This window comes from Melopsittacus undulatus, chromosome 2 (assembly GCF_012275295.1).
Source record: "Melopsittacus undulatus isolate bMelUnd1 chromosome 2, bMelUnd1.mat.Z, whole genome shotgun sequence".
NCBI lineage: Eukaryota > Metazoa > Chordata > Aves > Psittaciformes > Psittaculidae > Melopsittacus > Melopsittacus undulatus.
In genome coordinates this window covers 7,279,434-7,292,233 of record NC_047528.1, presented here as the reverse complement: position 1 = coordinate 7,292,233, position 12,800 = coordinate 7,279,434, and the positions used below count along the sequence as shown (strand labels likewise).

Genomic DNA, 12,800 nt, shown 5'->3' with positions numbered 1-12,800 from the left:
CACAGCTTCTCTGGGCACCCTGTGCCAGCGCCTCAGCACCCTCACAGGGAAGAATTTCTTTCCTATATCTAATCTCAGTCTCCCCTGTTCCGTCAGGTTAAAGCCATTCCCCTTGTCCTGTCCCTACAGACCCTTGTCCCAAGCCCCTCTCCAGGTTTCTTGTAGCCCCTTTAGGCACTGGAGCTGCTCTCAGGTGTCCTCTTAAGGAGCCATCTCTTCTCCAGGCTGCCCCAGCCCAGCTCTCTCAGCCTGGCTCCAGAGCAGAGCTGCTCCAGCTCTTGCAGCATCTCCATGGCCTCCTCTGGACTCACTCCAACAGCTCCATGTTCCTCTAGTGTTGGGATCTCATGAGAGCTGGACACGGGACTGCAGGGGGGATCTCACAAGAGCAGAGAGAGAATCCCCTCCCTGCACCTGCTGCTCATGGTTGGTTTCTGGGCTGCATGCAGACATTGTCACATCCCAGTCAGTTTTTCATCCACGGATACCCCTGAGTCCTTCTCCACAGGATTGCTCTCAGATGGCCTCTGAGGAGATGCTTGATCAAACTGACCCCTACACTGTGGCCAGGAATTCTATGGCTGCTCTGACCAGAAGGCTGCCAAGGGCCGTGCTAGCAATTTAACAATAAGAATGGCCTCAGGACACTGTGTTAGCAGTGATACAGATGCTGGTGGTGTTTAATGAGCTAAAGTGGACTTTGTTTTATGAAACCTAAATGCTGATCTCTTGCCAAGCATGATTTTTTCTCTGATGATGGGCTCTTTTGTGGAAAACTTGTCTTTTTCTTGGAAATCAGAACTTTGGTTGCTGGTGTATGAAGCACCAAGCCTGGAAGGTCTCAAAGACAAGGGCAAGGACAATTTGGTTCTTTTCTGCCTAGTTTTCTCTAAGACTGTGAGTAGGGATTTCAGTGCATCAAAGCAAAATCCTTACATCGGGAATGACTCAAAGCAGTGCTGTGAAATGCTAACTTATGACAAGGATTTGAACCTCCTTCGTATGATTCTTTCCATAACGGGGCCCTTCTTCCCAATACAATTTCCTTCATGCATGTAGAATGCTCATGGGGAAACAAAATCCCCTTTTGATACTGATCAGCAAAGGCGCTGCCCAGGTCCTCAGGCCACCCTTGCAGTTCTGACTTGTGCTGTTTTGGTCAGATGCTCTCTAATAGTAACTGCTGTCTCATGAATTTTTGCCTCTCTGACCTTGTGGCTTATAATGAGGGTGGATGAGCTTGAAGAGGTGCATACAAATGAGGATGAAAGAGTGAAGTTGCATAATGAAATTGCTCAGGCAGTTGAGAAGTCTCTTGAATAAAGCTAAAACCACTGTCATCAGGAAAACATCCGCCTCCCTCTTCTGGGATTCACACTCTTTTGTTCCATACTTAGCACTCATCCAAGAGAGATGTGTATCATCCTCTACAGGGGATACAGGCTTTATTAACAGCATCTTTCCTGTTAGCACAGCCTAGAGATTCCATGTAGCTCTAGCTTGACAGTAGCAGTACTGGAAGAGCAGTACAGTGATAAATAAAGCATGAATCCTTTGCTTGTTTGTTTTCCAGGAAACTGAATAATTTCTTAATAACGGTTTTCAGGTGGTAATTTCACAACAGACTCGTAATGTCATGTGTGTTTAGTTCCTGGAGTCATCCTGCATTAGGGTGACAGTCTTAGACTATTGTATTTGTCAGTAGTATATTATTTCATTAAAGATACTCCCTGTGCAAAGTTTGCTAGGCAAGATCTGGAGATCAGACTCAAATGAGTGCATGGGACTGTTCTCTAAAGCATTTCCCAGTGAGACTATTTATACAGGGAGGTTTTTACAAGGTATGGCAAAGAAAGAATTTGGGTCATAGTTACTTATGGCATAAAACCTAAAATGTGCAGACTAATGAGACAGCAATATAATCTTTAGCATGAATCTGCCCTATCCCTGGCAGTGTTCAAGGCCAGGTTGGACAGGGCTTGGAGCAGCCTGCTCTAGTGGAAGCTGTCCCTGCCCATGGCAGGGGGTTGGAACTGGAGGAGCTTTAAGGTCCCTTCCAACGCAAACCATTCTATGATTCTATGAAAGACTAGTGATTTGTTTTGATGAGGAAGAACTGGAAAAGTACATCTTTTTGTTTCCAATGCATCTTTTTGTTTCCAATGCATCTTTTTGTTTCCAATGCATCTTTTTGTTTCCAGTTCTGTAAAGTGGCTAAATTAATTCCAGAGATGGTGAACAGGGTCCCCAGAAGGTGGTCTGGGAGCCATCAGTGAACCAGGAGACATGGCGATGCTATTAATAATGATTCTTGTAATGTCACCAGATACAGGTTTCAGTATTAACGCTGTTGTAGCTGTGATGACATGAGGACAGTGGTGAGGAACTGTTTTTAGAGAGAAATTAGTCTCTAATTTACCCCACACACAACCTTCATCAGAGGATATCAGACTTTGCACCTGACATTAACGTGCCATGCAACAAACCAGCAGAGTTTGGCTTGTAACTCCAGAAGGTCTCATTTCTGCTGAGAAGTGTGGATGTGTTGTAGTGGTTGAGGGGTGGGTGTTAAGACATTAACCTGGATAATATTTAGTGACCATAAAAGACTTTGCTGCTATAGTCTCTTTGCTGCTAAGGTCTCTGTCCAGCATTTCTGAATTCTTTCTGTACCTCACTTGCCAGAGAGGTACAGAAATGAAGTCCAAGCATCTTTTTCCACAGCCTGCAAGTGTAAGAATTACTCATGCTAAGGGGAAAGCTCCAGTTCCACAAGGAGACATAGGACTGCAGAGATCCCAAGAAGTGCACACTTCAGTGTGCCCAAAAGGAATGGGAGCTGTTAACTACAGGTTACACCAAGTCTTTGAGGGACAGGCTGCCTATGTACTTTAAGCCTCCCCACTGCAGGTTCTGGCAGTTATCTTCTGAAATGCCAAGCAACACTCCGAAAGGCAGCGGATGAAGAGCTCCAAGTCTCCTCCTGTCTGTAAGGTCTTGGAAGTCAAAATGAAGACTGTGGATATCCAAGAAATTAGTGCCAATATACAGTACAAAAAGTACCTGTGAAAACAAGTTTCCTAATGGACGATCCTCTTATCCATCATTTGGACATGTAAGGAACACATGGCTAACAGGGAGACGACACACCATCCAGAACATCTGCTAGCATCTCACAGCAAACAGTTAGCAAATCTTGAAGCAACTTCAGTTGCTGTAGAAACTATTTCTCTAACACTACTGTTATTATTTATGTGTATCACTGAGTAAGTAACATTGCTGACTTGCTGAATAAAACCAGTGACCTCAGCCAGCATTAATGTATGTGTGACCAGCTCTCCAAAGAGCACACGGGTGGGTGGGTTTCCCTGACTACAGACTTGAATTTGCAAGAGTATTAACCTGAATAGTGTTTTTCTCTCTTTGGAACACAGAATTCTTTCCTCTCTTTGTGGTCTGCAGCATGAACCAGTGCAGTTACCTGATCTATTTTTGTCTTTGATCATTTTCTATTAAGCAGAGCAGAAGTGTGGTGGCCCAAAGCCACTTCAGTTCTCTTCCTGCCCCTTGGTATGACAGGACAGTGCTGGATGCAGACCCCTTTACCTGAGCTGTTTGTGTGAAGATCATTGTCTCTCTGCAATATGTTCACTGAGCTTTTTAAAGCATATTTTTGAGCCTATGTGAGTCTTTGCAGAATGTGAGAACTTAATAAAGATCATGTATTAGTCATGGCCAGACCCTAGGACCAGATGCTTTAAATGAAAGAACCCAGTATATCAGACTCACAGTTCAAGGTAGGAATGTTGGGATGATGCTCCTGGTCCTCAAGGAATACCCACCTGCTCCCCTTTGGTGACAGAAGCAGTGATGCTTTCCTCTGGGGATGTGAAACTGCATTGAAGACCCCACAGAAAAGTTTCCACATCTTCTGTGGCCCTGATTCAACAGGGATTCCAAGCATCTAATTTTTCAGTTGTTTTTTTTTTTGGTAGATATTATTATTTATTATTTAATAGTATTATTTTGCAAATATTAAGCTTAGTAGGAGATTGAGAAACTTAAATGGAGCAAGGCATTGAGTTGAATCTGAGCTTTTTGAATCTAAGAGTCATAAACAGCTCTAAGATCATTCACAGAATCCCAGACTGGTTTGGGCTGGAAGGGACCTTAAAGCTCATCCAGTTCCAAGCCCCTGCCACGGGCAGGGACATCTTCCACTAGAGCAGGTTGCTCCAAGCCCCTGTGTCCAACCTGGCCTTGAACACTGCCAGGGATGGGGGAGCCACAGCTTCTCTGAGCACCCTGTGCCAGTGCCTCAGCACCCTCATTGTAAAACAATTCTTCCTTATATCTGGTCTGAATCTCCCCTGTTTAAAACCATTACCCCTTGTCCCATCACTACAGACCCTACTAAACAGTCTGTCCCATTGTGGTCCTTTTCTAAAAGCAAGCACAGAGAATGTGAAGCAAGTGTAAGAGCCAACCATTTTCCTTGGTTGAGACCGGAGGGTTTATGAAGTGAGAGTTTCTCATGATGGACAAATAACAGAGCACAATGCATGTGCTTATCGCTGTCTCCTTGCTGACAGACATAGTTGAGGTGGAAAATCATATAATAAGCAGTTCAATGCTTTTCCAGGGGATGCTGACTGTGAAAAGAACTTTTCATAACAGGAGCCAGGGTTCTCAAATGTAACAAGTTCTATCCAGTATCAGTTTCTAGTTTTAAAGCAGGGGTGTCCCCTCCATCAGATTCCAATGGCAAGCAAGGGAAGACTGAATGGCAGGTACATAAGGTGATGCTGCCTCTGCACTGCTTGCAGTCTCAAAGAGGCTCAGGTCTCTAAAACAGAGCAGCTATTTAGAGCCCTTTCACATGCCTGCAGCCCAGAGGCTGCATTACTCATTCCCTGAGCTTCTGCACTGCCTTCTCACATTTATGTGAGAGAAAAGAGTACCTATGGCCCTTTTAGGTTTTATTTGCAAAGCCTTAATGCAGTCTAGAGTCATACAGAGTGCTGACAGTATATCGCTATGGAGCAGTCTGAATGTTACCCAGGTTTTAGAAGCTGTACACTTGCCCTGAAATTAGTGCACAGTTATGGAAAGTCTGCAATTATTTCCTGCCTCTTGACTCCACGGGTCATTGCTTGGCATTGTGTGCTGGTTCCCTGCAAAGCAGCTCGGTAGAGACTTTCCAAAGCACACAGATGTGGCTATGAAATCACACCGTGAAGCACGCAGTCCATGGGATCCTACAAGCAGGGCTTTTTCTCATCTCTTGGTCAACTACAGTTGAAGTGGGCACTTGGGGGTGTCCCTTTAACTGATCATAGAATCGCAGAATGGTTTGGGTTGGAAAGGACCTTAAGATCATCCAGTTTCAACCCCCTTGCCATGGGCAGGGACACCTCACACTAAACCATGTCACCCAAGGCTCTGTCCAACCTGGCCTTGAACACTGCCAGGGATGGAGCATTTACCACTTCTTTGGGCAACCTGTGCCAGTTTCTCACCACCCTCACAGTAAATAACTTCTTCCTTATATCTAACCTGAACTTCCCCTGTTTCAGTTTGAACCCATCACCCCTTGTTCTGTCCCTGCAGTCCCAATGAAGAGTCCCTCTCCAGCATCCTTGGAGGCCCCCTTCAGATAGTCCAAAGATGCATATAAATATATACATGTATACAGGTGTACATATCAAGAAGCCCCTTGAATTGTGAATACAATTTATTCTTGGTGATTCCCCATTTCTGAGTTTATGGATCTTGGGAAGGGTGTGATCCTGTTTGCTGTTATTGTGATGCATTAGGGTACTTTCCTCTCTGCACTTAGAGCCTCTAGCTACAATATCCTGGTAAAAGATGTACATATCATCCTGTGTTGTGGAAAAACTTGTATCCATTTTTAATTACTCTTTAACTTGCAGGTACGGCATGAACTGTCTGATCCAGTTTGAAGACTTTGCCAATGTTAACGCTTTTCGTCTCCTCAGTAAATACCGCAACAGATACTGTGTGTTCAATGATGATATCCAGGGTAAGTCCTGTTAGGAGAATGCACATTTAACCTTTACCTTGTGATTAAGATCACAAGCCTGTTTATTGTCCAATAGTCAGATGTGTGATAAAATGTAGAGTTTACACATATGGCATTTAAAAACACAAGCAAAAACACAGCACTCCAAGTTGAAAAGTGACCCTCCATTGTTCATAGGAATGTAGCTGTTCACTGCAGAAGGGTTGTTCAAGGGAGAAAATGGGTTGTGTGCTTTAGATTATTAAGCTAATTTAGAGAGTACCATTAATTTTCTCTAATTTAGCTAAAACAATGGTGAGGGTTTAACAGTTATGCAAGGCTTTCAGTTTCCATGAGCCAGGTGGCCATTAGCTGACCCTGGCATTGTCCCTCTATTGTTATCCTCCTTTTTACAGGCGCAGTTGAAAAAGCTAAACCAGCTTTTTCCTCTTCATAGATGTTAACTCCACAGTAATCTGAGAACAGGTTTGTTCTCCCCTAGAGTAATGACAGCAGCCAAGGTGGGGCTATAGCCAGCCTGTCTCCTAGGTCCTGGGAGGCTTAGCAGGCACAGAGGGATGGATGCATCCTGCATATTGGTGGCATCCTGCTCTGGTGCTGACTTGGTTTTAAACCACTGGTAAGGCTGTTTGCCCATCCAACAGGGATCTTCCCAAGTGATTCTGAATAACCAGTTCTCCTCTGAGGCCCTTCATCTTTCCTTAGTCCTGTTTGCAACATGCAGAATTGCCAAGGTTTGTTGATTTCATTATTTGCAGTCAGTTGGGCTCATCCCACTTTGTACTTGGAAGAGACTGAAAGAAACGCCAGTGCTGTTTCACACAATGCTGGTTCTATTCTGAGCAGACTTTGCAGCACTATTTCTGCATCTGCTGCCCATCTAGCAGTATTTGGCAGTGCATGTAACAGCTTATTCATGTCTATCATGACACAAGAAAGAGTAAGACCCTGGCGTGTGGGATTGTGGTTGGTGTAATGGGATGCATGGTCCTGCTCAAAGATACTTCCATGAAGAGGCTTTAGAAGCAGCAGAACTTAAGGCATTTCAGGGAAGGTGAGGTAGATAGTCTTGTACAAGAAGACTTACTGTGGGGTTTTGCCACCCACAAAAGCTTTCAGTGGGGAGAGGAGCAAAGAAGAGAACACAGGAGATACATTTTTGTGCTGAAGTCTTGAATGGAAGAACCAAGAGCTCAAACTGTTCTGGAGATGGACAGGTGAAGCCCACAGTAAGAAGCTGATGATGTAAAGATTTATGCTGGATTAGTTGCTGTCTCTGCAAGTGTAAGGGGACTGAGCAGTCAGAAAGGAAAGGAGGCCAGGCAATGTAGCAGATCTGTGGGCCTGGGTGTAGGCTTTCTTCGGGGAACTAGAGTGAACTGGAAGGGTTTCTTAATGAATTGGAATGGTTTCTTCAAGGAAAAGAGGATATTAAAGCAAAACTGAAGGTTCTGGTTGGGAAGCAAGAGACTGTTATTTTTTACAGTTTCTTTTTGGCTGCAGGTCATAGCTGAATGTCTCAAACAGTTCCTGGAAATGAACCACATCCAAGAGGATGCTGTAAACCAGCATCACCATAAAGCAGACCATGCCTCCTCCCATTAGATGTGTGTCATAGTGCATGGGAGATGTCAAGTCCCTTGGAAATGCTCTGCAGTCCCACCTGTTAAAACAAGAGGATTTTACCTCTTGCTAGTGAAACTCCCTTATATTCTCAAATAAGGCATCTGGATGGCACTGGTTTCATGGTAGTAGATAAGGGAAGAAATCCTGCTGATCTACTGCACAGACAAGTGATGAGTCAAGGGAAGCAAGCCACTGTTTCAGAGGCTTTTTATGTAGCTGTCAGAAAGAAAAGGGATTCTAAGCTAGGGTTGTAATCAGGAATGTGTTTTGAGGACCTTTGGGAAGCTGAACTACTTGAATCTCCTCATTTAACTCTGTCTTGGAGTCATGTCAGAGAAAATGGAGTTGAAGCTGGGGTGAGTAGTCTGATCCCCAGATGATACAAGAAAGGTAGGAAGTGCCATTTTCTCACTTACACTCTCCTGTTCTTTGGTTTCACCTCGGGCTCTCTTTTCCAGCATTCTGGCATTTCATGACTTGCCTCCTTAAAAAAGTGGGAGAGCTCAATGCAGATTGTGTTCCAAATGGTTAACGAGAATTATGCAAAGCCTTGTTTAAGCAGGCCTGATACATTCTACTCAAGTCAGGCAGGAAAAGACCTCCTGAAGCCTGAATTATCTCAGCTTCTGAGCTGGCATTTAAGTATATTGATTTGAAAGCACATCTTAGGCACAAACAGTGCAGGTTAGATCAGGCCTCAGCTATAGCAGTTCAACTTGTTGGTTAGTGGGGCTCTGAATGCAATGAGCCTACACACACGCGCATGAAATGTGGGAAGCAAGTATAAATTGCTGCACTTAATCTCCTTTAGGCCTCCCTCTTGCTGCCCCAGGGCTTACATGAACAGAAAGCAGTTTATGTGTGCCAACTTTTTGGGCCACACAAATTACTGTATTGCCAAACCCACCCTAACCCCATAGAGTTCAAGTGACTCAGACCCCTTCCAGTTCCAGCCAGGCTGCTGATGCTGAGCGGGACGCCTGCCAGGTACCACAAACAGGGACGAGGAGATTGCTCTAGTTCTGAAAGCCATTAGCCTGGGAGCTAGCAGAAGCTGGCTCGCAGTGCCCACATGTGGGAGCTTCCCATTAAGGGCTGCTTCTCCTTCCTCCATGGGGTGATGACATCAGTCCTTTTCCCAGCTCCGTCTGGGTTCATGCAAGGGGCAACGGCTTCAGTTTCAGCTCTGTGGGAGAAAACTGATTGTCATTTCTTCCTTTTTCCCAGTAAAGTGCCAGGGCAGGCAGTGAAGCACATAGGAAATCAGAGGTACATGAGAATGCTTTAGATCCTGCTTTCTCTTCCTACTGTAACTTTGCTCCACTTAACTGTGCACAGTTATCACTGGAGGTATCACTGTATTATCAAGTACACATCTGGAAAGTCTTACAAAGGTGTCAAGTCTTGTGCATCCCTGAGACAGTCACCTCTGGCTTCCTGCTTCATACAATAAAATACATAAAATCATCGAAGGAGTTCGTTTGGAAGGGACCTCTGGACATCACCCAGCTCTCACCTGAATTAAAGGTAATCTCAAACTTAGATCCGACTTGGACATTAAATCAGATTCTGCAGAGCCTTGTTCAGCCAAGTGATTTCCAGTATCTATAAGGATGGATATGCACAATCAGGTGTGATTTGCCTTGGGAGATCCAGACTGTTCTCAATCACCATCATGTTCCCAATGTACCTTCTAGATTTGCTTTGTAATCCCCAGATCATGGGGTTAGACCAACTGAGCTAAAATTCCCTGGATCCTCCTTGTGTCCCTTCTTGAAGATGGGTATGAAATTTGCCTCTTTTCAGGAATTAGGAATCTCCCCAGTTACCAAAACCTTTCAAATGATGACTTTGTAATGCCACTGCCCACATACCTTAGCATCCTCAGGTGCATCTCCTCAGGTCTCATGGACTTTGTGCGTTGAATAATCCCGACTAAATAAGCAGGAATCCATAGACACCCTCTAAACTTGCACAGCTTAAGTGTGCTTTGGGTCTTTCATCCTTCAGGAAGGCCCTAAGCAATCTCAGCACATTCTGAAGCCAGACTCACTTTGTGCAGATACTGGACTAGATGATGTGCAGTCATCAATTCCAACCTTATTTCTTCAACATTAATTCTGCTGGTTGATCAGTGTGTTACCTTCCATAGTCACAATGCAAACAAGAATTCTTAAGGCATAGATTTCTTACTCTGTACTGAACAGCAGAAGTTGCTCTGCAAGTGTAGTCAGAGAAAAATGAAGAAATCTCTAATATGCTATGTAAATAGTTGTATCTGATCAGGTCAAAAAGCCCTTCACAGACATGGGTAGGGCAGAGAGAACAGTGCACAGAAGCATAAAGCCAACTGTATCCTGGTTCTGGGCATCTTTAGCAGTCTTTTAATACTAGACCCCATATAACACAGATGACTTGTCAAAGAACCACCAATTGGAGTGTTATGGATATATCCATATCCCATCTGAGATGCTGTAAACAGACAGGATTTCTAAAATCCTGAACACCCACACTGCAAATGAGACTTCTTCAAGGCACTTCAGGATGGGAAACACCAAATCACTAGCCACATTAAAACACTGAGCCTTTTGTATCCCATAGTCCTCCCACAACTACACTACAGGCAGTGCTTGGGGTCATCACTTTGCAGACTTCCAAAGACTTCCCAGTGTCAGAGCAATGATTCCTCTTTGTTGTTGGATGTGTGACTGCTGATGAGCCTCTGAATATCTCTTGACCCACCAACCACCTTTCCTCATTATCCAAGCAGATAACCTTTCCATAACCTTCCCAGGACACTTCAGCAAGCACCGAGCACTGCTCCCAGACCTCAGCTGAGACTGGGAACAGGCTGACTCCAGCGCTGCAGATCTGGGCCAGTTAGAAATCAATCATGTGCAAACATGGCCTGTTTTTCAGGCACGTTTCCATGTGGTGTGAGAAGCAGGCAAGGCGAGTTGTTGGCTCGGCATTAACTAATTGCAGCAGATTAAAATGGTACAGCATCTTACTTTGTTGTTTCAGCTGGCGTGGAAAACGCATCAGTAATTGTCACAGGAAACTAAGGAGGAGGGGAGCACAATAGGAAGGGAGCGCTGGATGATACGGTGCTATGGGACAAAGCAGGCTGTGTCCTGCCAGGCAGCTCCTGAGCAGCATGCTTTCCCTGGGGGGATTTACCCAGCATGAAGGTAGATGTGGAGATGTTCTCAGTCCTGTAGGGTTTCACCATTACCAAGCCTCTCCAACCTACTGTGCTCTGCATTTTCCTTTGATGGTGCTACATTACATATAGATGCATTATCCTCAGAGACATCCAAGGCCAGGCTGGATGTGGTTCTGGGCAACCGGATCTAGTGGAAAGTGTCCCTGCTCATTGCAGGGCTTTGGAGTAGATGACCTTTAAAGGTCCCTGCCAACCCAAATCATTCTATGATGTAAGGGCCGGCTCCTGGACTTGTGTCTAAGTCACATGTTGACTGCTAAGCATGTCAGCAGAATATAGACTCCTGGGTGTACAGGGGCCTCAGTTTCTTGGGCTTAGTGGTGCAAGGCTCTAAGAAGCTGTCCTGTATCTTATGTCATTTTGGGGATTGTAACATTCGATTCCCTTTCTTCTCTGATGCCATTGCAAACTCCTCCTTTGCTGTAAAGAATAGCATACATCTCCTCTGTGTTAATCTGTCTGTGATCTCTACATCCAGGCTGCTGGCCACTGCCTCGGTGTTTGTTTCAGGCACTGCACTGTGTAGCTTTACAGTGGAAGGATTAAAACCAGACCTACATGAGGCATCTACTTTAAGATGAGCTCTGTCAGTCAGCTCTTCACCATACCAGCTCTTCTGGGTTACCGATGTCCTTAAAGCTGTTAGTGTAGAAAGTGAGTTGCTTCCTCGAGCACTTTGCCTTTTACTGCTGCTCTCTTTGACATGCTCCACAGCATTTCTAGGTTTATTTCCTTCATGTTTTACAGAGGCCCTTTGGGGGAGGGCTAACACTATCCCACAGTCATGGAGGTGAAGACCTTGAGCTGCAAACACTTCAGCAGCTTTTTGTTTCAGCTCTGTTGTGTTTGACTTTTGATTATGTATTTGGGATGGATCTGGACAAGCTCCACTCTGCTTTCCAGTAACAGGCGGAACTGCTGCGGGGAGTTAATGTGAACCAGAATCTGGAAAAGCCCTATGCTTCCTCTGCATCCATAACTGTAGATGTATTTTCTTGGCTGCCCTTCGCTGGAGCTGTTAAACTGGTGTTTGCCGTTCCCTGGGCCCTCGTCTTGGCATGGTTTTGAGGAGGCAAAGTGTAAGCAGACAGAACGAGGGTGAAAAATACAAGATCAAGCTGAATTTGGCCACCTCTTCCACCAGCGTGGGGAAGGGGAACCACCTGCATGGGTGCTGTGTGAAGGAACAGGCAATGGTGTGGGCTGCACGCTCCCATCACTGCTGCTGTCAGAAGGATACAGCATGGTGGTGATGCTCTGCTCTGTTCAACCAGGTGACAGAGCAGTGCCAGCCCTCAGCATAGGAGGACACCCTGCTTAGCCATGGGGTGCTGTCACACATGGTACACCCTTTACATCAGCACTGGGCAGCACTGCTGTTGCACTCATGCCAGTAACTTCTTGTATGAAGCTGCTTGCCCCTCTGTCTGCTCTCCCCACTCTGATGAAGGATGAGGACCCTGAGCGTGGGTTCCTTTGGGCTGCATCCTTTTCCATCCATGCAGCCTTTTGGAGCTACAGAGCAGAAACTTTCCCCCTGTTTTGCTCCAGTGTAGCTCCAGTGACATCTACTGGGGATAGTTCTGACACTGGTACAAGGGGAACATCAACCTCAGAGGGGTTTTTTACACTATTGACTGTGCCTCAGTGTCAGAGATTAATTCATGGCCATTTTCCTGAGTGCACCTTGGGTTTAAATGCCTCTTCTTTGCTGGTCCTGTTGCTCTGGACTCCCCAGAGAGGCTCCTGAGATCTGCTTGCCATTCTATGGTGCTATGATGAGTCTTGGACAGATGAGCTATTGCAAGTGCTTTCGCTTCTTCTCTCTGCACCCCTTCATATCTCATCTTGGATGCAGACCAGCCAAGCTGGCTCTTGCTAAATATTTAGGGAAGTAGTTATCTG

The 12,800-nt window shown here is 45.3% G+C and overlaps 1 protein-coding gene across 1 annotated transcript in view; it reads left to right on the top strand.

The window, feature by feature from the left end:
• ME3 (malic enzyme 3) overlaps positions 1-12,800 on the top strand; it is a 95,154-nt gene that overhangs the window by 72,054 nt on the left and 10,300 nt on the right. Inside the window, 1 exon segment of the mRNA XM_034074353.1 lies at positions 5,934-6,043. Coding sequence (XP_033930244.1) covers positions 5,934-6,043 — 110 coding nt within the window.